Genomic DNA, 23,724 nt, shown 5'->3' with positions numbered 1-23,724 from the left:
TGAATAAAACGTTTTATTAACACACGTCTCAAACGCATTCATTCATTCTTCATTTCTCACATGAACGGAGAGACAAGCAAATAAAGCAAAAATAATGTGAACAATATAAGCATGATTAATAGTTCAGATGAGGACAATGTAAAGAGGCATGCATGCACAATAGTGGCGTCACTAGTCACAAATGAAAGCCTTGATTGAGGCTCACACGGATACAAATACAACAATAATTCTTTACATTCAAAAAAATGCCCCTTCATGGTTCACCGACACATCAAAACCGGGACATGCGGTGCTTGTTACATGAGGATGCTGCAGGATTTGGGGTGACACGATGTCCATGAGGAGCGATGCACTGCGATGTGTGCAACATGTCATCATTCATTTAAATAACACAACGATGTAAAGCGGGATGTCGAGCACACGTCTTGTACTGTACATGTTTAACTGTTGGAGGGATGGCTCCCTCTAGGGGCTAGAGCATGAACTGCAACGCATAATTACCACTGAAGAGTGTGTGGAAGCACAGAAACTCTTGAAAAGCATTACCATATTTTGGATTTATGTCATTGTGCAGATGCATGACTGAGTCGGGTGCTGAGAAAATGAACATCTATCAAACGTCTTGTAAAAACAGGGCTGGGTTTGTCTGTAAAGAGTCTGCAGCAACAAACTGCAGACACTTTAAAAAAAGAGCAAAGAAGTAACCAGGACCAGGGTGCTCGTCCACAACCGTTTCCTTCACCACCTTGAAGTGTCCTTCACCACCTTGAAGTGTCCTTCACCACCTTGAAGTGTCCTTCACCACCTTCTGGACTCCGGGCTCTGACCCCAGAGTCTGAGGGGTCTCCGCGGGACGTCGAGCGCCCTCAGAAGTCGCTGAGGACGCTGATGTCGGCGAACTCTTTGCGGTAGCGGTGAGCGGACAAGGAGAGCAGGAAGGACCACTTCAGGCTCATGAAGCTCCACACACAGGACAGGTAGAGGCTGCGAGGGTCCGTCAGGGCTGCAGGGGGGGGGGGGGGGGGGGGGGGGGGGGAGAGAGGCCATTAACCTCTAACAACGACCTTCAAGGAGGTCGGCTCCCATTCAGTAATAACATCAACTTTATTACACTTTATTAAGCTTTAAAAATCAAACTCAGAAGGATAAGACGCTCTTATCTTCTTCCTACTTCCTGTTCAGAGAGGAACCTTTGAGGGTTGTGTGTTCACTGTTGTGTGTTTAGTGTTGTGTGTGTTTAGTGTTGTGTGTTTAGTGTTGTGTGTTTAGTGTTGTGTGTTTAGTGTTGTGTGTTTAGTGTTGTGTGTGTTTAGTGTTGTGTGTTTAGTGTTGTGTGTTTAGTGTTGTGTGTTTAGTGTTGTGTGTGTTTAGTGTTGTGTGTTTAGTGTTGTGTGTTTAGTGTTGTGTGTTCACTGTTGTGTGTTTAGTGTTGTGTGTGTTTAGTGTTGTGTGTGTTTAGTGTTGTGTGTTTAGTGTTGTGTGTTTAGTGTTGTGTGTGTTTAGTGTTGTGTGTTTAGTGTTGTGTGTGTTTAGTGTTGTGTGTTCACTGTTGTGTGTTTAGTGTTGTGTGTGTTTAGTGTTGTGTGTTTAGTGTTGTGTGTGTTTAGTGTTGTGTGTTTAGTGTTGTGTGTTCACTGTTGTGTGTTTAGTGATGTGTGTGTTTAGTGTTGTGTGTTTAGTGTTGTGTGTGTTTAGTGTTGTGTGTTCACTGTTGTGTGTTTAGTGATGTGTGTTTAGTGTTGTGTGTTTAATGTTGTGTGCTTAATGTTGTGTGTTTAGTGTTGTGTGTTCATTGTTGTGTGTTTAGTGTTGTGTGTTTAGTGTTGTGTGCGTTTAGTGTTGTGTGTTCACTGTTGTGTGTTTAGTGTTGTGTGTTTAGTGTTGTGTGTTTAGTGTTGTGTGTTCACTGTTGTGTGTTTAGTGATGTGTGTTTAGTGTTGTGTGTTTAATGTTGTGTGCTTAATGTTGTGTGTTTAGTGTTGTGTGTTCATTGTTGTGTGTTTAGTGTTGTGTGTTTAGTGTTGTGTGCGTTTAGTGTTGTGTGTTCACTGTTGTGTGTTTAGTGTTGTGTGTTTAGTGTTGTGTGTTCACTGTTGTGTGTGTTTAGTGTTGTGTGTGTTTAGTGTTGTGTGTGTTTAGTGTTGTGTGTTTAGTGTTGTGTGTTGTGTGTGTTTAGTGTTGTGTGTGTTTAGTGTTGTGTGTGTTGTGTGTTGTGTGTGTTTAGTGTTGTGTGTGTTTAGTGTTGTGTGTTGTGTGTGTTTAGTGTTGTGTGTTTAGTGTTGTGTGTGTTTAGTGTTGTGTGTGTTTAGTGTTGTGTGTTGTGTGTTGTGTGTGTTTAGTGTTGTGTGTTGTGTGTTGTGTGTGTTTAGTGTTGTGTGTTTAGTGTTGTGTGTTTAGTGTTGTGTGTTGTGTGTGTTGTGTGTTGTGTGTGTTTAGTGTTGTGTGTGTTGTGTGTTGTGTGTGTTCACTTTAAGTGAGACAGGAAGTCGACCAGATGAACTCACACTCCTCGTTCTCGATGGCAATAGACATGAAACTGACGAAGGCCACGACTGACACCAGAGAGAGGAAGACCCCGATGAAGAAGAAGAACTTGAGGCCCTTCAGCCAGGTCCTCCAGTAGTCCTGCAGGTACATGACGTGAGTGATCAGGGTCCAGAGAGCCAGCACACCTGAGGGAGAACAGGACAGGTGAGCTTCCAGAAGACCTCATCACTGCACATTGATAGATTTATGTACTCAGCTCCTTCAAATCCAGATTGAAGATGAATTTAACCAGATTCAAGGACATTAATCAATTTCTGCATTTTATTTCTTAAACCTCACTGCAGCTTGTATTCTATTTTTAGCTTTTTTAATGTTTTACTGAATGTTTTTAATGTTTAAATGAATGTTCATTCTTCATTGTTATTAAAAAAAAATTCTTTCACACATTGTAATGCAACTTTATTATTTCATAACAAACGCTTAAAGACATATAATACGTAGACACACGTCATAAAAACTCAAATATGAATGTGGATTTTCGTCAAATTGACTTTCAAAACCTTGAGATTGTAGTTTCTTTTAATTCACCAACGAGGAAATAATCCCAAAAAGCGCTCTCTGCTGATCACGTGATTCATTAAAGATGTAATGATGTCATGCTTGTGAGGTACACAACGGGCTACACACACACACACACACACACACGCACGCTCACTGCTCATCATGTGACATGTGTGACACGGTCATGAACTGATGGGAGTGATCGTGCATCTTCAGGCGCATCATGACACAGCATATCGCCAATTGCTGAGTTGATGAATCCCACTTCTTTCTTTATGTTCCCTTTTTTTTCTGTGTTTTATTAGAATTAAGACATTCTTCTAAATACTGAACTGACGTAAAAGTGTCAATGCATCATGAAAATATGATTATGTTGGCGTATCATTAAAGCACAAACAGGTTGGAGTAGTTCCACTTCTCATAAACCAGTAAAGCTTCATATGGGTGTTTTTTTAGGGAATGGGGTTGACTTCCTGTCTTGTGTGTGTGTGTGTGTGAGAGAATAAGGACTTATCCCAAAAGAGCAAGTCAGTCGTGTCTTTGGGAACATGTAATATGGTCCTAACATTGATAACAGTGAACAGGTGAGTGCAGAGGTTATAGATATGGACTTATAAAGCTCAACGGCAGCTCAAAGGTCACATGCATGGAAACAGCACTGAACATAAGGCATTAATAAGCATGAAGCTAACATTACGTCTTTATTAATTTGACTGAATGGGACCGGGCGTTGTCATTTATGAAATCTCAAACCTGAAATCTCAATCATGTGCAAATCTAATTTTAACACTCAAAATGTCAAATCCAACCACCCTGAGAAATGACTTCAAGCTCATCATATTATTGTTAAACGATTACAGTAATGCTAAACATTTGCCACCAATTTCATGAAATGATGCGTCTTGCGAGCAAACAGTGGTTTGTATTCAGTGAAGCGCAATATATCATTTAACTTGAAATGAATGGTAAGCAACAGCTGCCTGGAAGAACAGCTGGGGTCAATTATTATTAAGTAAAAGCAGTTTATATGTGGGCTGATACTGTCCTTTTAATATTTGTTATTATGAACATGTTATTTATTTTAACCTCACAATATCCCAACTAATGTAACCCATATTTTTGATATTTCTGCACTTTATAATACCTCCAAAATATATATATATATATATATATAAACAATTCAAGTTGACATCTCTGCCCTTCACAAACACGCGTGCACTGGGGGGTTTAGTTGGATTCGAGCAGTAAAGTGGAATAAACCCGTGCACGTGACACCGGGTCGCAGCCCCACGCGCAGCGCTTACCCGACAGCCCCCCCATGGCTGCAGTCCACGGCTGCCCGAACGCGATGTTCCACACCAGGAAGGCGGAAGCCCCGAAGAGCAGCCCGACCGCGGCGTAGGCGACACTGATGTAGGTCCTGTTAACGGCCATGTTCACCGGAGAGCCGACGGACCCGCAAACTCAACGACACCAGTGGGCGAGCGCATGTGCACGTGCGTGAGCGCGCGCGCGTGTGTGTGCTGGTAATTTCAAAACAACTGCATCCGGTTAGCCGAGGGGCCAGAGTGACTGGCTGACTCGTGCATGTTGTCACCAACACGCGCGCGGGGTGCGCGTGAAACATGACCACGCGCGACTGATGAGGGTTGTTGTTGTTGTTGTTGTTGTTGTTGTTTTCTTCTTCTTCTTTGAGGTTTATTGTTTTGGTGCATTACCGCCACCAACTGGTATGGCGTGTGGATCGCATATTATTTAAATTCAATTAAATATATATCAACAAAACAAGCATAACAAACAAACAAACACACGGTCTTGTTTTCCTCCCCCCTGGACGCAGCGCCCCCTGCAGGAGCAGAGGTCCAGCAACAAGGCCACCTGAGCCCTGATGTGATCTGTCCAGACGCTCACTTGTTTTCCTTTTCTATACACGATAATCATGTGGAATGAAAACACAACAACAACAACAACAGCTGTGTTGACACAATAACTAACATTGAGAGAGCCCTGTGCACAGCGTAGTTTGAGGTCTACGCTCATCATTCATTATACATTATAATACCTGTACTGAAGCAGCAGAGACATTAGAACCATAGAGACAATGTTGACTTCAGCTTCAGAGAGTGACCTGAAGTCAGACCAGTCTGCTAGAACCACAGCGTACTGGCAGAATGGTGATGGGCCGTCAGACCAGTCTGTTAGAACCACAGCGTACTGGCAGAATGGTGATGGGCCGTCAGACCAGTCTGTTAGAACCACAGCGTACTGGCAGAATGGTGATGGGCCGTCAGACCAGTCTGTTAGAACCACAGCGTACTGGCAGAATGGTGATGGGCCGTCAGACCAGTCTGTTAGAACCACAGCGTACTGGCAGAATGGTGATGGGCCGTCAGACCAGTCTGCTAGAACCACAGCGTACTGGCAGAATGGTGATGGGCTGTCAGACCAGTCTGTTAGAACCACAGCGTACTGGCAGAATGGTGATGGGCCGTCAGACCAGTCTGCTAGAACCACAGCGTACTGGCAGAATGGTGATGGGCCGTCAGACCAGTCTGTTAGAACCACAGCGTACTGGCAGAATGGTGATGGGCTGTCAGACCAGTCTGTTAGAACCACAGCGTACTGGCAGAATGGTGATGGGCTGTCAGACCAGTCTGCTAGAACCACAGCGTACTGGCAGAATGGTGATGGGCCGTCAGACCAGTCTGTTAGAACCACAGCGTACTGGCAGAATGGTGATGGGCCGTCAGACACACAGGGACATCAGTCACCATGTGATCAGACCACCGTGTATTGGGGCTGCCTGGTAAAGCCAGCATGAGTTTGAACTGGCCTCAGATCAGATGCTGGCTCACACTCCGATGTGAAATAATGTTTTTTACCAACTCAACATGTTGTTTTTATACGATTACAAATTCTGATGTTGGTTCTTCTGATCGCTTTTAGTCCCTTAACAGGAAATTATAACTATAGGTCTGAATATTTCGGATCAAATAAAATTGTGATTGTACTGTAAAAGTAACATGATATTTAGTAGAGGTTATGCTGTTAGAAATGCATGTTGGTCAAGCTTTTCTTAAAACAACTGCAAGCAGACAATGTACGTACACACAGTAAGATTTGTCCACCCTGTCGTGGACAAATTCAAGTAGTACATACATTAAAATTACATAGCGATTATAAAATGTACATTTTCAGAAAGCTAATTAGTCCTTTTCTCAACAATATATTTTAGTTAATGGGAAAAATATTTGGATAACAATGAAATTATGGCAAACTATTTGTTTCTCTATAACAATCTGTGAGAGTTGCACTTTATTTTCTAAATAAAATCTAACAGCAAAGATATCTGGTCCTATTGAATTAATGTACATGCAAACAGCTAAATATGTCCACCCTGTCATGGACAAATTCATGGAAGCATCACTTTGACTGTATTAATACATAGAAAATTAAATAATCAAACATTTATATATGACCAGCTGTACGCTTACACGTCTGTACAATAAACAGCTGTTGTGTTAGATTTGTGTCCGACTTACCTAAACCTAACCCAAATCAAATAAGCACCTCACATGTGTACTTAAGACCAGTGTACTTGGTTACATTGCACCGCTGAGTAATATCACTATAATACTGACATAGTACTTTCATATTCCAGCTTCAGTCCTTTAATTCTGTTCATCAGCTCCCACATGTTGGTCTCTTCTTCCCTCACAGTAGTTTTCCAACGTTTTTTTAAAGGGAAAGAAAGTCGAGATGATTTCAGAGGATTTTGTCCGTTTAAAAAACAAATTGGGAGTGAAATGTGTCTATTGTCTATCAACGTTTCCATAAAGTCACAATAGCATTGAAAACATGCCTACATAGAGGCCTACATTGTTTACTATCTAATAAAGTACAATACAATTAAAGTGCCTGATAGGGTCGATATTCCACCTCTGAATGAATAAATAAATAAAAGATACCATTGAGCATTTAGATGTTATTGTAGTAACCTTTTAAAACACCTTAATAGTGTAACGTGCACAAATGCGTGAATGTCTTAATTGATTTAAAAATAACAATAATCTATTCTCAACACGATTATTTTCGGTTTGGCATCGAGAGCGCGCGCGTCACGTTCAGACCCGTGCGTGCCTTACGTTCTGCAGACACGCGCAACGACAAGCCCGGAAGCGCCGATGGGAGGAAAATAAAAAAAAAAAAGAAGAAGAGAAATCGATCAAAGAATCCGCTGCGACTCCGCGAGCTTGAACCGTCCAACTTACGGCCGAACCCACCGAACCCATCCGCCTGGTCCGCTGCCAGCCGCGCCGGAGCGCACGCACGGGAGCGCGGGGGCGAAGTTGCTCGTTTGTCGTGGGGGGGGGGGTCTGTTTAGCTGACGTGTGGAGAAGTTGAGACCGATAAACAAACATAAACAAGCGGGATCAGCTGAGCGGCGGGTCCGAACCGGAACCGAACCGGCAGCAGCAGCAGCGCGCACGGCTGGGAGCGACATGTCACGGAGAGAGACTCCTCTTTCGAGCCCGACAATGATCCACAGGAGACCGTGACTTCCACTCGAGCTCTCCGGGAGCGACTGTCAACACGGCCGCACAAAGAATCACGGAAACGCAACGCGAGGACCGGCCGAGAGAGAGAGAGAGCCAGCGGGACCGCTTGAGACGCGACACGGGCCCCGCATGGACCACCAATGAGTGCACCTTCCGGGTCCCAGCTGTAACCGAGCCAGCACACGCACGCACGCACGCACGCAGCGCGAGGAGACGGAGGAGGTAAACACTCTTTTATTAACTTTGCATTTCCCCATTTTAAAAAGGGCCCGCGGACCGAACCCGGACTCGAGCTAGCTCTGCAGGCCACATATCCCGCAGCTCGGGTTCTCCACCACCGGGTCCTCCACGCGGGGCTCTTTTTGTTCTAGGAAGACTGGACTGGTGGTGATGCTGCAGAGTCCATTGACACCATGAAATGTGAAACGTGTGAGTTGGATCCTGACAGAATCACTGAGTCCTTCTCTTCTCTTTCTGGGGTCAGAAGTGGGACTAACATGGCCCACCAGGCAACCCCTAGTTCCCAGAAGGCCCTGATGATGGAGCTGAAGTCTCTGCAGGAGCAGCCGGTGGAGGGCTTCCGCATCACTCTGGTGGAGGAGTCCGACCTCTACAACTGGGAAGTGGCCATCTTCGGGCCCCCGAACACCCTGTATGAGGGAGGCTACTTTAAGGTGGGACTCAACTTCTCTAATAGCAGGAGATCACACGTGCACACTCGTCAAAACATGTCACCTTGTGTAGATGAATAAATATTCATTCATCTACACAAGGTGACATGTTTTGAAGAGTGTGCATATATATATATATATATATATATATATATATATATATATTCCAAAAAAAAAGTTTTGCTGTGTAAAACTGGTAGTGACTGTTTACAGTATCGGAGCAACTAAAGTCTCATTATAGTGGTTATTGCATTTTTAAGCAGACATCATTTATGTGTCTTTAATTCTCGCTCCCTACTCCTTGTCCCTCTCCCCTTTGCCGTATGATGGTTGTGCTTCAGATGGCTATTTTTAGCCGTGAGACCGATATATAAATGGCACCTCACACAGAGATCGAGTAAGAGAGAAGGGCACGACGAGACTCGTCTTCCGTGTTACTTTATTCGGTGTAACTTGTAAACCGCGTGGGTGCATTCAAGTTGAGGCAATGCAGCCGATGCTGTAACCTTCCAGGAATGCCCAATACGCGATAGACTTTGCTCGCGCAGCGACACCCTGTTGTCTGTTAAGTCGAGTGCATTTGTGTTTATATAACCTTGATTCACGTGTGTTTTTAACAAGCTGTACAATACGTTACATAATTACACCCAAAAAGCTTGAGTTTCCAAATTACCTCCAAGTGTTTACATTATATAAATCATTTGGCCTGCAGACACTTTCAAACCCTGGATCTTCGTGCCTTGCATTATTGGTAATTGGAGTCTATTATATAACATGAAGGAATACCTGCAGGTGTGATTGACGTGTTGGCAGCGTAACAGTGTCACTCTGTTCCTGCTGCATGGAAACCCCGCGTGTCATGACATCTGTGTTTTAATGTCCCAAGGCTGCGCTGGTGTAGCGACTAGTTGTGGAGCAGAGATAGTCCTATCTGAGTGGTGGTGTCACACACACACACACACACACACACACACACAGGCCAACATGCCTTTCACCTAGATCATTGCGCAATATGGAAAGAAGCTACAGAAAGCATAAGCAGAGATGCACAGTGCTGACTCTTTCCGGTCCCGATACCGAGACTCGGGCGTCGGCCGGTGCCGAGTTCGGATCAGACGTTTTAATTCAAACGCTGTGACTGTGATGGTTCTTTTTATGTTTAGGGAAATATCAGCCGTGACTTAGTGTTGTAAAACACGATATAACAAATAAATACATAGATATACATGTACTGAATTGATATGTATTATTCAAATAATATATTGTATGCAAAAACTTGGTTAAAAAAACCAGTGTAAACCTTCCAGTCTATAATGTAAATGGTATATAAACATAGAAGTGATCAGCCCCGATCGGACTATTTGATCCGGCATCGGACGACCGGCTGTCGCGTCACCTAATGCCTCGTCTATAATCACAAAGATACAAGACAACTTTACGCAACTACGACAAACTCGTATGTTATTTGCTCATTTTGATATCTAAGATGTATATTTTAGCCTCCAAAGCATCCACTCGGCTCTCTAGGAGGTAACACCTGTGTCCTCCGCCCACCTGCTCGTTCTCCCAGGCTCACATCAAGTTCCCGGTGGACTACCCGTATTCCCCGCCGACCTTCCGCTTTCTCACCAAGATGTGGCACCCCAACATTTACGAGGTAAAGCGCCCTGTTGTCCCTCACTTGAGTTGTTTTCACACACTTTAGCCAATTTTTGTGTTTACATAGTTTGTATTTTAAAGTATTCTCGAGGCTAAAGGTCACGTGGTGCGCTTTGTTCCCTTTCCAGAACGGAGATGTGTGCATCTCCATCCTGCACCCTCCTGTCGACGACCCTCAGAGCGGGGAGCTGCCCTCCGAGAGGTGGAACCCCACCCAGAACGTCAGGTGAGCCTCTGGGGTCACGCTGCTGTTATTTTGAATGCAATGTGGACATTCCCGTGCGGCGCACTGGTTACATGCACATTAGAGGTCGGGGGTCGGCAGCAGCTCATGGGGGAGCGAGCGGTCGTCCCGTAACCACGAGGTAGCCGGTTCGATCCCCGCCCAAAGTGTCCTTGAGCAAGACACTGAACTCGCTGTGGGATAAATAAAAGTGCACATTATTATTATTATTATTATTAATAAATGTAAAGAAATCCTGCTCAGTAATAATGCACAATAGAAAAATAAAATAAAGTACTTTCCATGTTAGTATACAAATGTAATCAAATGCATTTAAACCTGAGCAGATCGGTTTATTTGAGCCGGTTCAGATGAAGCTAGCTACAGTTTTTAAAGGCCGGGAGTCAGAATCTGATATATTGAAGTGTCCTCATTTTCTCTGGGTGTGTGTGTGTGTGTTTGTGTGTGTGTGTGTGTTCTGTCCCAATCAGGACGATCCTGCTCAGCGTCATCTCCCTGCTCAATGAGCCCAACACCTTCTCCCCGGCTAACGTGGACGCGTCTGTCATGTTTCGCAAATGGAGAGACAGCAAAGGCAAGGACAAGGAGTACGCCGAGATCATCAGGTAATGCACAACAATGATGGGAGCTACTGGAATCCTCCAGTCTGCCCGCGTGGACATGACTTTGAGTCTATTTCCTGCCCCGCCCACAGGAAGCAGGTGATGTCGACGGCGGCGGAGGCGGAGCGCGACGGCGTCAAGGTGCCGACCACATTGGCGGAGTACTGCGTCCAGACCAGGGTCCCCTCCCAGGACAGCAGCTCGGACCTCCTCTACGACGACCTCTACGACGACGACATGGAGGAGGAGGACGAGGACGAGGACGAGAGCGAGATGGAGTCCGTGGGCGAAGCCGGCGGGATCAGCCCCGCGGAGGACGGCGGGACGTCCACCAGACGTTACGACAACCAGGACGACTCTGGCAACGAGGACTCATGATGATCTGGATGACCCCCCCCTCTACTTTTATGTGTTGCGTTACAATTTTCTGTGTGTGTGTTTGCACATACAGTGGGGTCAACTGCCAAACCCCCCCCCCCCCCCCTTCCTCCCTCATCATTTATTAAACTAATACAAATGGTCGTGCAAACAATAGTTGTAGTCTAAATCAAAAGTCTGAATTTGTGTGTCTCCACCGTTTGCCTTAATTACAGCGTGCACTCCGTCTGGCTTCAGATGTTTTGCAGTTTGAGGATTGAAATTATTCCAGCACTGTTTGAGAGCCCCCCCCCCCCCCCCCCCTTACGATATATTTCATTTTTGCATGCCTCTGCAGAGTGGTGTCGCTCCACGGTGTGATTAGTCGTGTGCACGTTGCTGACCCCAGACCAGGCGAAGCATCCCCTCAACCTGAATACCTTGTGTTGTTTTTCCTTCCTCGTGGACCGCCGGTCGCAACCGTGACGTCGGATTTCATTTTTTTTTTCTTGGTTCGTCAACAGTAATATTTCCGTGTTGTTCAACTCCGCCGCTGAACCGCCCGACCTTGTTTTGCCAATTAAAGAAGTGGTTTGTTAACGGCTCCAGTTTGTCGCTCTTTCACCTGCAGCTCTCGTCGGTTTTCTTTGCATCTCGGATGCAGAAGCATGAAAGTGTTTTTGCTTGAAGCCGTCGTCCCTGTTCCGGATGAGAATCCTTCTCGCCTTTTCAATCGGAGCCACTTTATCGGGATCGTTTACGGTGGCGACGGCTCCTTTTGTCCTTAATAATTCAGATTGCGTGGCAGCGCACACGTGTTTAACATTTGCATACATGGAGAGACAAACACAAGTATTTTACTTATTTACGATGAACGATGGAAACCAACTGACCCCGTGGTGGTCTCTTGAACCCCGCTGTAGCTGGCCGGCTCTGGTTCTGGTTCTGGTTCTGGCTCTAGTTCTGGTTCTGGCTCTGGCTCTGGCTAGTCCACGTCAGATTGTCTCTGTCCACCGTATCTTCACTTGTTGCTGTTGGTTGACGTTGTGTCCGAACCCCGATGGGCTGGCCAGCTCGTCTTCTGGCAGGACGTCTCTGTCCCTCACTCGTCTGTTGGACTCCGTCGGGACCCCCGTCCTCTCGGACCCCCTTCATGCTCCCTCGTGACCCCTTAAAGTAACATAATTTGGTGAGGGGGGGGACAAGGTCTCGACCTTTTCTCACGTCGCCTCCTACACCTCCGTCTGCCTCTTAAACCTCAGGGCCTCAATAGACTTTCACTGAGGGAGATGAACACACACGAGCTGCTCCTCGGCTCCTTTTCCTGCGTTCTGCATCACCGGGTGGTCCACGAGGTTCAGAGTGAACTAAAAGTCTCCCAAACCCACCGGCAGCGTGTTCACATGTGACTCGAGTGTTGCTGTTGGTCTCGATTTAAGGTCCTTTTTAAGTTGATTTCCTTTCTTAGACGTAGAAAACAAATCGAAATGCACCTTTAGGCACTTTCACGTTATGTTGCAATTTAGATGTGAACATTTTACTTTTTTCTTATTTTTTTTGAGCCAACTCGAGCTTAAATGCGACTTTGTGAAAATTGGACGTTGTTACTGAGCTGCACCACATCCACAGTCCGTTAAGTCAACATGCAGCTTAGCGACACTTTTGCATTTGAATGACTTAAGACACTGATTGCCTGTTATGTGTGTGTGTGTGTGTGTGTGTGTGTGTGTGTGTGTGTGTGTGTGTGTGTGAGGATATTTACATGTACTATTCATCTATTGACTACAATGTCAGGGTTTCTTGTGCAGACTTCTGTCTCACTAGTGAGTTTTCCCAAATGACCTTTTGGACGAGGACTGAATTGGCCGAGGATTTGACTGAAAGAAAAGAAAACACCCTCTGAGTATTAAACATTTGGACACATGTTGTGACTAATATCATCAAGTAAACCGTTTGGGGTGTTTTTTATGGTTGGAGGTTTGAATCTGTTGCCCCTTTTTCAACACAACAGAGCACCGCGCACACCTTTTTTGATTCAAAGGGATGGATTTCATGCCTCTTGGAGACCACGGCTGCATCTGGTGGATTTAACAAACTCTTGTGAGAGAGATGAACCTTTTTGGGGATTTTAATAGGAAGCCAGAGAACTGAGGACTGCTGTGCTTTGGACAGAGACTGGATTCTGGATCTTTAATGGATTTGATGTCAAGGCTCTGCTCTATTCTGACCTTCTTGATGTGGTCCCCATTTCTTTTGCCCGTGAAATGAAAGTGAAATGTGTGCCTGCTGAGGGACTCGTCTGACATATTGGGGAAATGTGTTCATTTACTTTGGCGGAGATGAGGAAATCTCTCTCTCTCTCCAAATGTGTTGGAATGAAACCGTTTAGCTTAGCTTAGCACAAAGAATGGAAAGAGACGGTTAGTCTGGCTCTGTCGAGGACAGCCCTAGTTTAATCTGTACACGACCCTTAGTGTAGAAATGTTGTTTTGTGGAACTTTTTCTTGGCTGCAGTCGTAACTTCCAGGAGTCTTTTCTGCCAAGAAATAGTCCCAGAAGCCGCGTTTTAAAACAGTTGTGTTTACACTGAGGGTTCAGTACAGATCATTGAGCTTTAGAGGCTGACTGGCTCCATAGAACAGATCCAGGTTAGCTGTTTCCAGGCGTTATGCTAAGCTAACCGTTTGCTGGCTGTAGCTGAGTATTTAACAGACAGACATGAAAGTCTCCTTGCCAGAAAGCAAATTGTGTATTTCCCAAAAATGGCCAACTCTTCCTCTTTTGATATGAAGCTACAGCCGTTAGCTGGTTAGCTTCTCTTGGTGAAACTAGCTGGTTCTTTCTAAAGGGAACTAAGTCCACCTCCAGACTAAAGCTCACTAATGAACGATCTGTATCTGGTTTCTATATCCAGGCTCCCGAAAGTTATGTCCTGAAAAATATATTGGCCGGGAGAAGTGACTGTGCTAAGCTAAGCTAAGCCGCTGCTAGCATTAGCTTCACATGTCAATCTTCTCATGTGACTCGAGGCAAGAAAGCAAAATACGCTTATTTCCCAGATTGAAAACAATGACTTTAGTTGAACAATTTCCCTCCATCGTGAATTTAGAAATCAGAATCTGCGTTTTTTTAGAATTGTTATAAAGAGTGAGGTTGAGGCCCTTATGTTCAATGATCTTCAAACTTTAAACGCCTGCTATTTTTTGACTTGTAATGGATGCCTTGTTTTTATAAAGAGGGCCTTTTGAGGGAAGAGACCAACCAACAAATATTTTCTCTGATGGATGACGATAATTCCCAAATCCCAACCTGAGACTGCAGTGAGATGACGTCACACAGTTACACACGAAGGCCTGAATGAAATCATTTAGTTTGTTTAATCTGGGCGCGTGTGAGCAAGTGTGTATTTTATTTTATTTTTTTAAGTGTGGACCTTTTCATGGTCACACACACGATATGTCCACACACATAGATGTTAATGCTGTCCTTGTTTCTTTCTTTTTTCTTTGATTTTATTCCTCATTTTGTGTTTGTGAGGATGCAAAAATGTCATAAAGTTTCTATTGTAAAAAAATATATACATTGTTGGGTTTGTTTGCGGTATAGCTTTGATATTTAAGCCCACGGTGAGTTGGCTTTTGGAGTAGAAATAGGATTGATATGCAAATGGAGATATACAGTTATTGTGGTTAAGTTGGGAAATCATTGAAAAATAAAACAGTATGTCATTGAAGGCCGTTGGAAGATTTTCACCTTTCTTTTGCTATCGACAACTCGTCACTATAACTGGTGTGGATGTATTATATTAAAATGTTGCTTCACTCAAATTACACAAAAATATACTCTTGACTCTGAATGCACAGAGAACATTTTTGAGATATTCCTTACGTTATTATGGGATGATATTTAAACTACCATGTTGCCGGAGAAATGTTCAATCACGAGGATAACTTTTATTTAAAAATGAGAACAATTAGCATGACTTTCATCACTTTTCTGCTCTACTAAATGAATTACTGGTTTAATGAAGCCCTGACGGGTCTCAAAGCCCAGCGTTACTTTACAGTAAACTGTCTGCAGAGTCTCACTGACCTCACGGTTACTGCCGTTTCTTGTGTCCTTAAAATACCCAGAAGACAAATAGCAGTTAATTGAAGTGAGCGCTTCCATTCGGCTTTATGGATTCTCTAATTACTCTTATTCCAGCCTTTCAGCAGAGAGACGTGAGCACGCTCGGGGTTCAAGACCCACTTGAATTTCACCATTTGCTCGTGACAGAAAAAAGCACTTGGGATAAAATGCGTGTGCTGGTTACTGCTTTTCGGGTTCATACGACATCGATTGAGTACAATACGATTTTACAACACTTCGACTGTTAAATTATATGATGAGTAGCTGATTTAATAAAAAAAAAAACACATTGATAATTAGGATTTTGCCCAAGTTAACATGTCCAGGCTGACAGCACATCAAACAGTGCTTAATCATCTCGACTGGGTGCCAATGGAGACTTGTTTCAATGACATTGTTTGTCTTTAATCCTTTTTTAATTTGACTATTCCTTGAAGCCACAAAGAGTAAACAAGACCTCGTTGTGTCTCAAGTGGCCACAACCCGTGTATACAAATAAAATAAACCTAGTTCATGACGCGGTAATTCTGCCTGTTCGGTTTCATTAGTATACTAATGCTATATAATATATAGGTTAATATATCATCCCTGCAAACAATTTACATGATGTTCATTGTTTGAGTCATGATAATGTGTAGATTCACCCAGGATCATTGCATAATAATAGACTCTCTTAAATAGCATGACCATCGTTTATAACATAATAACAATGATCCGCATCACTGGTGATACGTGCATCTCATGCTTCTGGGATGGATGCTGAGAACAGTGAAAAGAAGGAAGTCTTTTACTGAGCTCATTGTATTTCCACAGCCCAAATGATCACCATGAGGTTCCTTGGTTCTGTCGCCCCCTGGTGGCAGCATCGCCTGCTTGCAGTTCAACTTTATCCAGTTCATCATTTTTGCTCGAATTTCTTTTGGTCTTTTATGTTGTTTTGAGTTATGGAGTTCACCTTGTATGTAGTTTTCACATTATGAAAATCAAGTTTAAGAAATATCCAAGTTCACAAAAAAATAAAAGTGACATTTATTTTCAACACTTAATTCTACTGCAGATGGATTGAAAACTGTAGGGAAGAATTCTCTTCAGGTTTACGGCGCTCCACTGAGTGAGTGTCACTCTCCTTGATGTTCTGCTTCGCTGACTTATTGTGTTTGAGTTCATTTGCATTTAAGATATTTATATATCTAACCTTATAACATATGACTTCCAAAGAGAGCGGTCTTCTTTGTCCTCCCTCCACACCTGTTCTCTCTATGCAGCCTTAAATTACACAGAACCATACAGACAGCGTTTAGCTCACCGGTATTTGAACCTGACAAAGACATAATCATCAATCACATAAATTGACACATTGGGTGCTCTACCAACATGCCGGCTTTCCCTTCTTTACTCATCCCTTCTGCACCGCATGTGTCCTGGTTCATCGGCCCGCGTCCTGCTGGACCTCCAGGTGTGTGTGTGCAGCTCTCAGTGTGTCCTGCAGGTCTTTGTACTCAGCCAAAGTGCACGCTTCCTCCAGACGGGCCCAGCGGTAGTCCTGGTGCTCGTCAGACAGAGTCACCGCCGTTCCCGGGTCTCTCAGCTCGGCCAGCCAGTACAGCACCTCTTTGGGTCGGCCTCGCACCTCATAGCGCAGCTCCCGCGCAAAGCCGTCAATCACCTGCAATTGCTCCGCCCCCAGCCCCGCCTCCTCCTTGGTTTCTCTCAGAGCTGTGGTGAGGTCTTCCTCATCTGGATCCACATGACCTGATGGGGAACAGGTTACACATAACTGGCACAAAGAACATTTAAGGCTATACCAGTGACATGTAGCTCATTGGTGTTTATTATCAAATGAATGATACGTGTACGGGTTCTGAACCTGTAAACACCTTTGGGTGGGGTCCAGTGGTGCTTCCCATAAGAGGTCTGCAAGAGGAGGTACTCGATGCCGTCCGGCGGAGGGGTGCAACCGGCTAGACGACGGAACACTATGAAGCCACAAGCACGCAGCGCCATCTCCCTGTTCAACAAATACACACGAAAAACATGTTAGCCAGTAACCATAATGTATAAACAACAACATTCACAGGTGACGTGACACCTTCCCAAATATTCAGTAACTGTGCGCATGTCGAATAACACACACAGACTGATGGTCATATTTAAGGATGACTTAAGATACATTTGGCGTAGAAATGTAACGTTACAGATTTACAGGAGCAAAAGGTAAACAAGAGACGTAGTACAACATAAACAAGATCAAAACAATAAAAGGTCAAAGTTCAGCAGTGTTGCTTTGGAGCCTGTACTATTATTTACATTATACTACTTATTATTATTAATTATCATTCATCTAGCACTGCGCATGGCCGTTAGCTAGACCCGTGCACACCGCACAGGACTGTTCACCTGTGCAAAGAAACCTGTCCGCGTTCCCGTCGCGTTAGCTCGCTCGCTTCTCCGCACGCGCAGACCGGAAGTCAAACATTAGCGCGAGCTACTCCGCGTGCTCTTCCCCCCTCACCTGAACGCTTCTACCTTTCACGGCCGCGGACGAGTAGTTACTTACGTCCCTTTTTACAACAGGTGAGCAGTTTGTCGGCGGCCTGCTTGTCACCGCCCTGAGATCCCTGCGGTGCTCTGAGAAATGTGTCCGGCGCCTCTTTGATGACGTACACGCAAAGGTTCCGCTTGGGGAGAACTGCTTTGACAGCACTCCGTCCACCGGTAATAAAAGAGGTATTACAAAAAAATAAAAGTACTCATTATTAAGATATATTACATTGTAACGCTATATGATTTTTAAAAAACACACATTTATTATAGGGGATCATTTTGTTCAATAGTGCGAAGTGTTATTTTTATAATTGTAAAAACCTTATATCCTCCTTCCAGGAAAAGGCTCTCCCACCCACGACCTGACTATTAACTTCAACAACTCAGTGTTGGCCCCGCCCCCGACCACCATGAACCTCGGTGTGACACCCGTCAGTCAACTCTCCCTGACTGCCAACATCACCGCAACAACACGCTCCTGTAGGTACATGCTGTACAACATCAGGAGAATACGACCCCTTCTCACTCAGAAGGCGGCACAGGTTCTGGTCCAGGTCCTGGTCCAGGCTCTGGTCCAGGTCCTGGTCCAGGCTCTGGTCATCTCACGGCTAGACTACTGTAACTCCCTCCTTCAGGTCTACCTGCTAATGCCATTCGACCTCTACAGCTCATCCAGAATGCAGCTGCTCGACTGGTCTTCAACCTCCCGAAATTTACCCACAATCCTCCGCTCCTCTGACCTTCACTGGTTACCGGTGGCCACAGCATCCGCTTCAAAACATTGGTCCGTGCTGCGAACAGATCGGGTCCGGTCTACATCCAGGACATGGTCTAACCTCACATCCAGGACATGGTCTAACCTCACATCCAGGACATGGTCTAACCTCACACCCAGGACATGGTCTAACCTCACACCCAGGACATGGTCTAACCTCACACCCAGGACATGGTCTAACCTCACATCCAGGACATGGTCTAACCTCACATCCAGGACATGGTCTAACCTCACACCCAGGACATGGTCTAACCTCACATCCAGGACATGGTCTAACCTCACACCCAGGACATGGTCTAACCTCACACCCAGGACATGGTCTAACCTCACATCCAGGACATGGTCTAACCTCACACCCAGGACATGGTCTAACCTCACACCCAGGACATGGTCTAACCTCACACCCAGGACATGGTCTAACCTCACACCCAGGACATGGTCTAACCTCACACCCAGGACATGGTCTAACCTCACACCCAGGACATGGTCTAACCTCACACCCAGGACATGGTCTAACCTCACATCCAGGACATGGTCTAACCTCACACCCCAGCCCGTTCACTTCGCTTGGCTTCTGCCAATCGGCTTGTAGCTCCTTCACTTCGAGCTAAACACTCAACAAAGTCACGACAGTTTGCTGTGCTGGCTCCTCATTGGTGGAACGAGCTCCCCATTGACATCAGGACAGGAAGTCTCTACACCTTCCGTCGCAAACTAAAAACACATATTTTTACTATACTATATGAATAGGGAAGGTAGCGCCGTAGTAGCACTTTAGTAGCACTTAAATGTCCCTTACCGATAGCACTTTGTAGTTTAACGTTATTGAAGAAATTGTACTTGCTTGATTCTTGTTGTTTTGAGTTTGGATTCATGGTTTAATGCACTTATTGTAAGTCGCTTTGGATAAAAGCGTCAGCTAAATGACATGAAATGTAATGTAATATACTGTTGGGTATGTATCGATAACTATGTATTATTTAATAAATGAATTGTACACTTTGAAGGTAAAAAGTAACAAGGAACTGTAGCTGCATTGCTAATAAATGCAGCGGATACACATTAATAATAATATCCCCCCTGGCTTTACTTTTCTTTGTGATAGAGTTCCATGTTTTGATAATAGCTGTGTGCCTGTGGGAGACAGATAAGAAAAGTACCCACGTAGTATAGATATGACCAAGAGAAGACAGCTTGTGTCAGACGATAATGGAGAGGGGCCCTGCACATCACCACACAAGCCGAACCGTCGTCAGTACAGCTCCACTTCACGGAGGACACGCTGCTGCAGGTCTCGAGGTAAAGGCAAAAACTCACCCGAAATAAGTGTTTTGTTATTTAAATGTACATAAATATATGAGCAAAGACAGACAGATGGGATGTATAAACATAATGAAACTTTACAGGATGGGTAATGTATCCCGTAGTCGCTTGCTTAAAGGAAATGTCTGGTTTTCCTGGTTTTTCTTCATTCTTATCCCATGTAGCTGAGGTTTAGTCAGATGCCTCAGGACATCGCTGCCTCGACCACTGTGCTCACTCAGCCTGCACTGAAGTGCTCATTATTCCACTCCACGATACAGGACTCACACTTGGGTTCAGGTTCCCCCTGCATCCATTTATTCTGTTTTATGTCTACTGACTGTCACGGAGATGACACATGGATGTGTAGGACTCTGGGCTCCAGATGACCAATGCTGTTGTACACTGAAGGATCAGGCTCCCCTTAGTGTCTTACAATTCATATGTTCACTTGATGGTGAAGCTGGTGCTGATGAGACAGATATTAGGGATCAGTACTGCATGTTTGGAGTGGAGCAGATCAAGAGAAGGTGTCGTGGACATAATTTAAGATGACAACTGCGATGGGCCGGTGACAAATCCAAAAGCCAACATTTTTCATGTGGAGATAAGATTTAATTTTCAGTTTTGACCCAGAAAGACAGCACAGTTAGCGCGCTGCACAGATGGCATTGACTGGAGGATTGTTACCACCAATATTGAGATTTGGCAAAGAACAATAACTTTGTTTTTTTCTCTTCTTCTTCTATTTGCCTTCTAAGAAGCATTTCACAGAGCCATGGGGGAGGAGCAGCAGCCAACCGGAGCGCCTCATTTTGTGGGGAAGAAGGATGAGCTGATAGAAGCGAAGCGCTCTTTCAGAACATTGGAGGGTCGGGACGTACTGATCATCTCCCACCAGAGCGGCTTCTATGCTATTGACTCTTACTGCTATCGTGAGTTCAGCTAAAATCAACGTGTATCACCGGCTGTGAGACGTCATCCAACATGTGTTCACACTGGCGCTGATAGACATCCCGTGATGGGAGATGCTTTACTTTTTGTTTTAATGCATAAAACATTTTAGCACGCAGCACCTCTAAAGTGCGTCCAGTCAGCAAAAGGATAGCGTGCTCCAAACTATGAGCTTATTCAGCAGTCCACTGATGCTCTGCCCTCTCCACAGATGCTGGGGGGGAACTGCAGAATGGAGACATTGAGGTGAGGTTTGCATTTAACTTCAGAGATTGTGTCTGGCAAATAAAACAAAGTGTACATTTAAAGTACCGTACTGTTGTGTTTGGTTGCCACATTCGTGCTGAGGCTAATCCATCTGCACAGCAACCCCGAGGCAGAGAGACACCGTCATTAAGATGCCTGTATAACATTAAATGAATGTTAATGTCGAAGGGGCCTTAAATGACCTGCACGCTCATCCCACTTCAGGTCGTTCACCTGTTTTCTTTCAACACACTCGCAGGAAATTGCCGGGAAGCTGTGCATAATTTGTCCAAACCACAAATACAAGATCTCCCTTGCCAAAGGGGAGGGCATGTACAAGGCCAGCGACCCCAGGGAAAAGCCACCTGTGCCCAGGTGGTACTCCAAAGGCGTGAAGCAGCGGACCCACGCGGTCACGGAGAGCGACGGGGACGTCTACGTGAAGCTCTCGGAGGACGCGTGCTGGGTCGAGTCCGACTTCTACCAGGGAGAGAAGGGCAAGGTGGAACGGGCCAAAGCCGCTGCAGCGGAGAAGAAGAAATAAGAACTGTTTTTCATTCGTGGCTCGCTCGTTGTTTGCATGCTATTCAAATGCGTTACGGTCATTTATTTCTGCGCATGACGGACAAGAGCTTATTTAATTGGTTGGTTTTTATTTCTGATTCTCTGTTCTCAAGTCGAGACACGAAGGAGCTAAAGTCAGACCCATACCCGCGTAGCCCTCTGCATTTCAATCTTCCTCATGTATTATGCATACTGTGAATTAATTAATAAGATTGAAGTGGAACATTGTTGAAATATAAAGATCATACCGCAATACTGGGCACTTTTTTGTCGCGTCTGTTTATTCCCTTGAGATGACATCATAAAGTACATACATCAGGTCCATTGGCAACACATTCCTTTAAAGTGTGTAAAGTAACACATAAATAAAGCCTCGCTGAGCCAAGACAACCCCTGAAGCAGTTGAAAGGTGTGTTGACACTGACAGCAGCTTCAGACAGGTGTCTCATTCTTACAGCTGGTTCTTGCAATTCCCACAATGCATCTTGCTAGCGCCCCACACATCCACTTTGATTTCTGATGTCACACACTTATTGCAAACACATTGAGGTTGTTTATGTGGCTCGTGTGGAAAGATAACAACAATTGAATTTTAATGCGTTATCCCATATGATGTAAAGAGTGAAGACAGCTTGTCACATTCAGATTATTGAGACGGGCACGGCCCTAGAACTGCAAACGCCACGGGTGGAGAGGAGGCTCTGGGGTCCGATGCTCTTCTGTGCATGAAGGGTGCTGGTCTCTGGAGAACTCGCAGCACGGTCTGAAGGAATGCACGCCCCCCCCCCCCCACCACCCCCGGGTTACAGGGAACGAGGGCAGTGGGCACTTCTGCAAGGTTACCACACGTGAAATATTAAAATGTTAATAGGGGGGTTGAACCGAGGGTCTTGATACCGCTATGTGCAGGAGGTCAAGTAGAGGGCTCCTTGTGATGAGGAGCAGACTGTCAGGGGAAGTGCTCATTGCAGAGCCAGAGTGTTGCAGGGCATCCCAACCCAAGGCCTCGTCGGTTTTATGCATTTTGCATCGTGATTAAGAATGACAGCAGGCTCAGATGAAACCTTAAAGTAAAGAAGCTCTGTTCTGTCCTCTGCGTGTCCAAGAGGGACGACCAGATCTCATTACCACCGCAAAACATCCCTCAAGTTTAAAGTAGAGCTTCGATTTGTTTTGCCACATTAGCTAATAATCTTATTATGGTTGGGATTCATATTACAACTGTGTCATTACCATCGCAGCCCGTGCTCATACCTCTTGGCCATTCCTTCCGTGTCTTTGTGAGTCACAGACAAGAGAAAGGGACTTCATGGCCACGTGGTCTGCACTGCGTCCACCAGAGGACCCGAACCGGGTGGAACCGATCAGCTTTGAGGAGACCACCAGGTGGAATAACTCTGTTTGGACTGACCACAGGTCACCTCCTGCTGGAGGGCCGTGTGTGTGTGTGTGTGTGTGCGTGTGTCTGTATGTGTGTGTGTGTCTGTCTGTGTGTGTGTGTGTGTCTGTCTGTGTGTCTGTATGTGTGTGCGTGTGTGTCTGTATGTGTGTGCGTGTGTGTCTGTATGTGTGTGCGTGTGTGTCTGTATGTGTGTGCGTGTCTGTCTGTCTGTGTGTGCGTGTCTGTCTGTGTGTTGGTGTGTGCTGCTTGTTCGCCTCTGCCCGCGTGTGTGTTGCTGAGTCAAGCGCGACCATACTCTCTCTCTCCCCCCTTCTCTCCCTCTCTCCCCCCCCCTCTCTCTCTGTCCTCTCCCTCCCTCTCCCCCCCCCCTCTCTCTCTCTCTCTGTCCTCTCCCTCCCTCTCTCCCCCCCCTCTCTCTCTGTCCTCTCCCTCCCTCTCCCCCCCCCCTCTCTCTCTCTCTCTGTCCTCTCCCTCCCTCTCTCCCCCCCCTCTCTCTCTCTCTCTCTGTCCTCTCCCTCCCCCTCTCCCCCCCTCTCTCTCTCTCCTCTCCCCCCCTCTCTCTCTCCTCTCTCTTCCACCCTCCCCCCCCTCTCTCTCTCCCCCCCTCTCTCTCCCCCCCCTCTCTCCCCCCCAGTCTCTCTCTCCCCCCCCCCCCTCTCTCTCTCT

The 23,724-nt window shown here is 45.5% G+C and overlaps 4 protein-coding genes across 7 annotated transcripts; 2 read left to right on the top strand and 2 right to left on the bottom strand.

Moving 5' to 3' along the window:
* On the bottom strand, positions 1-4,741 carry LOC117730818 (heme transporter hrg1-A-like). Its single transcript, XM_034532809.1, has 3 exons — positions 4,353-4,741; positions 2,505-2,672; positions 1-1,003 (listed from the first exon to the last, which is right to left on the bottom strand). The coding sequence occupies exons 1-3, from the start codon at positions 4,480-4,482 to the stop codon at positions 867-869; spliced, it is 435 nt and encodes a 144-aa protein (XP_034388700.1). The 5' UTR covers positions 4,483-4,741; the 3' UTR covers positions 1-866.
* A 2,433-nt stretch (positions 4,742-7,174) lies between these two features.
* On the top strand, positions 7,175-14,873 carry ube2r2 (ubiquitin-conjugating enzyme E2R 2). The gene is made up of 6 exons (XM_034532297.1): positions 7,175-7,829; positions 8,092-8,281; positions 9,849-9,935; positions 10,066-10,163; positions 10,652-10,786; positions 10,876-14,873. Exons 2-6 carry the CDS (start codon positions 8,105-8,107, stop codon positions 11,159-11,161), a joined length of 783 nt encoding a protein of 260 aa, XP_034388188.1. The 5' UTR covers positions 7,175-7,829; positions 8,092-8,104; the 3' UTR covers positions 11,162-14,873.
* Positions 14,874-16,276: 1,403 nt separating this feature from the next.
* Positions 16,277-17,972, bottom strand: nudt2 (nudix (nucleoside diphosphate linked moiety X)-type motif 2). 3 transcript variants are annotated; one of them, XM_034532299.1, is made up of 3 exons: positions 17,784-17,972; positions 17,149-17,279; positions 16,277-17,023 (listed from the first exon to the last, which is right to left on the bottom strand). In XM_034532299.1, the coding sequence occupies exons 2-3, from the start codon at positions 17,273-17,275 to the stop codon at positions 16,698-16,700; spliced, it is 453 nt and encodes a 150-aa protein (XP_034388190.1). In that variant the 5' UTR covers positions 17,276-17,279; positions 17,784-17,972; the 3' UTR covers positions 16,277-16,697. The 3 variants fall into 3 exon arrangements, with proteins under 3 accessions (XP_034388190.1, XP_034388189.1, XP_034388191.1); XM_034532298.1 differs by having other exon boundaries at positions 17,829-17,966; XM_034532300.1 differs by having other exon boundaries at positions 17,669-17,784.
* A 1,801-nt stretch (positions 17,973-19,773) lies between these two features.
* Positions 19,774-21,918, top strand: rfesd (Rieske (Fe-S) domain containing). 2 transcript variants are annotated; one of them, XM_034533855.1, is made up of 4 exons: positions 19,774-19,889; positions 20,654-20,827; positions 21,058-21,092; positions 21,352-21,918. In XM_034533855.1, exons 2-4 carry the CDS (start codon positions 20,671-20,673, stop codon positions 21,634-21,636), a joined length of 477 nt encoding a protein of 158 aa, XP_034389746.1. In that variant the 5' UTR covers positions 19,774-19,889; positions 20,654-20,670; the 3' UTR covers positions 21,637-21,918. The 2 variants fall into 2 exon arrangements, with proteins under 2 accessions (XP_034389746.1, XP_034389745.1); XM_034533854.1 differs by having other exon boundaries at positions 19,781-19,889; positions 20,657-20,827.
* Positions 21,919-23,724: the final 1,806 nt, after the last annotated feature.

Source organism: Cyclopterus lumpus, chromosome 5, assembly GCF_009769545.1.
Source record: "Cyclopterus lumpus isolate fCycLum1 chromosome 5, fCycLum1.pri, whole genome shotgun sequence".
In the NCBI taxonomy this organism is placed as follows: domain Eukaryota; kingdom Metazoa; phylum Chordata; class Actinopteri; order Perciformes; family Cyclopteridae; genus Cyclopterus; species Cyclopterus lumpus.
This window is presented reverse-complemented; position numbering and strand designations above follow the sequence as displayed.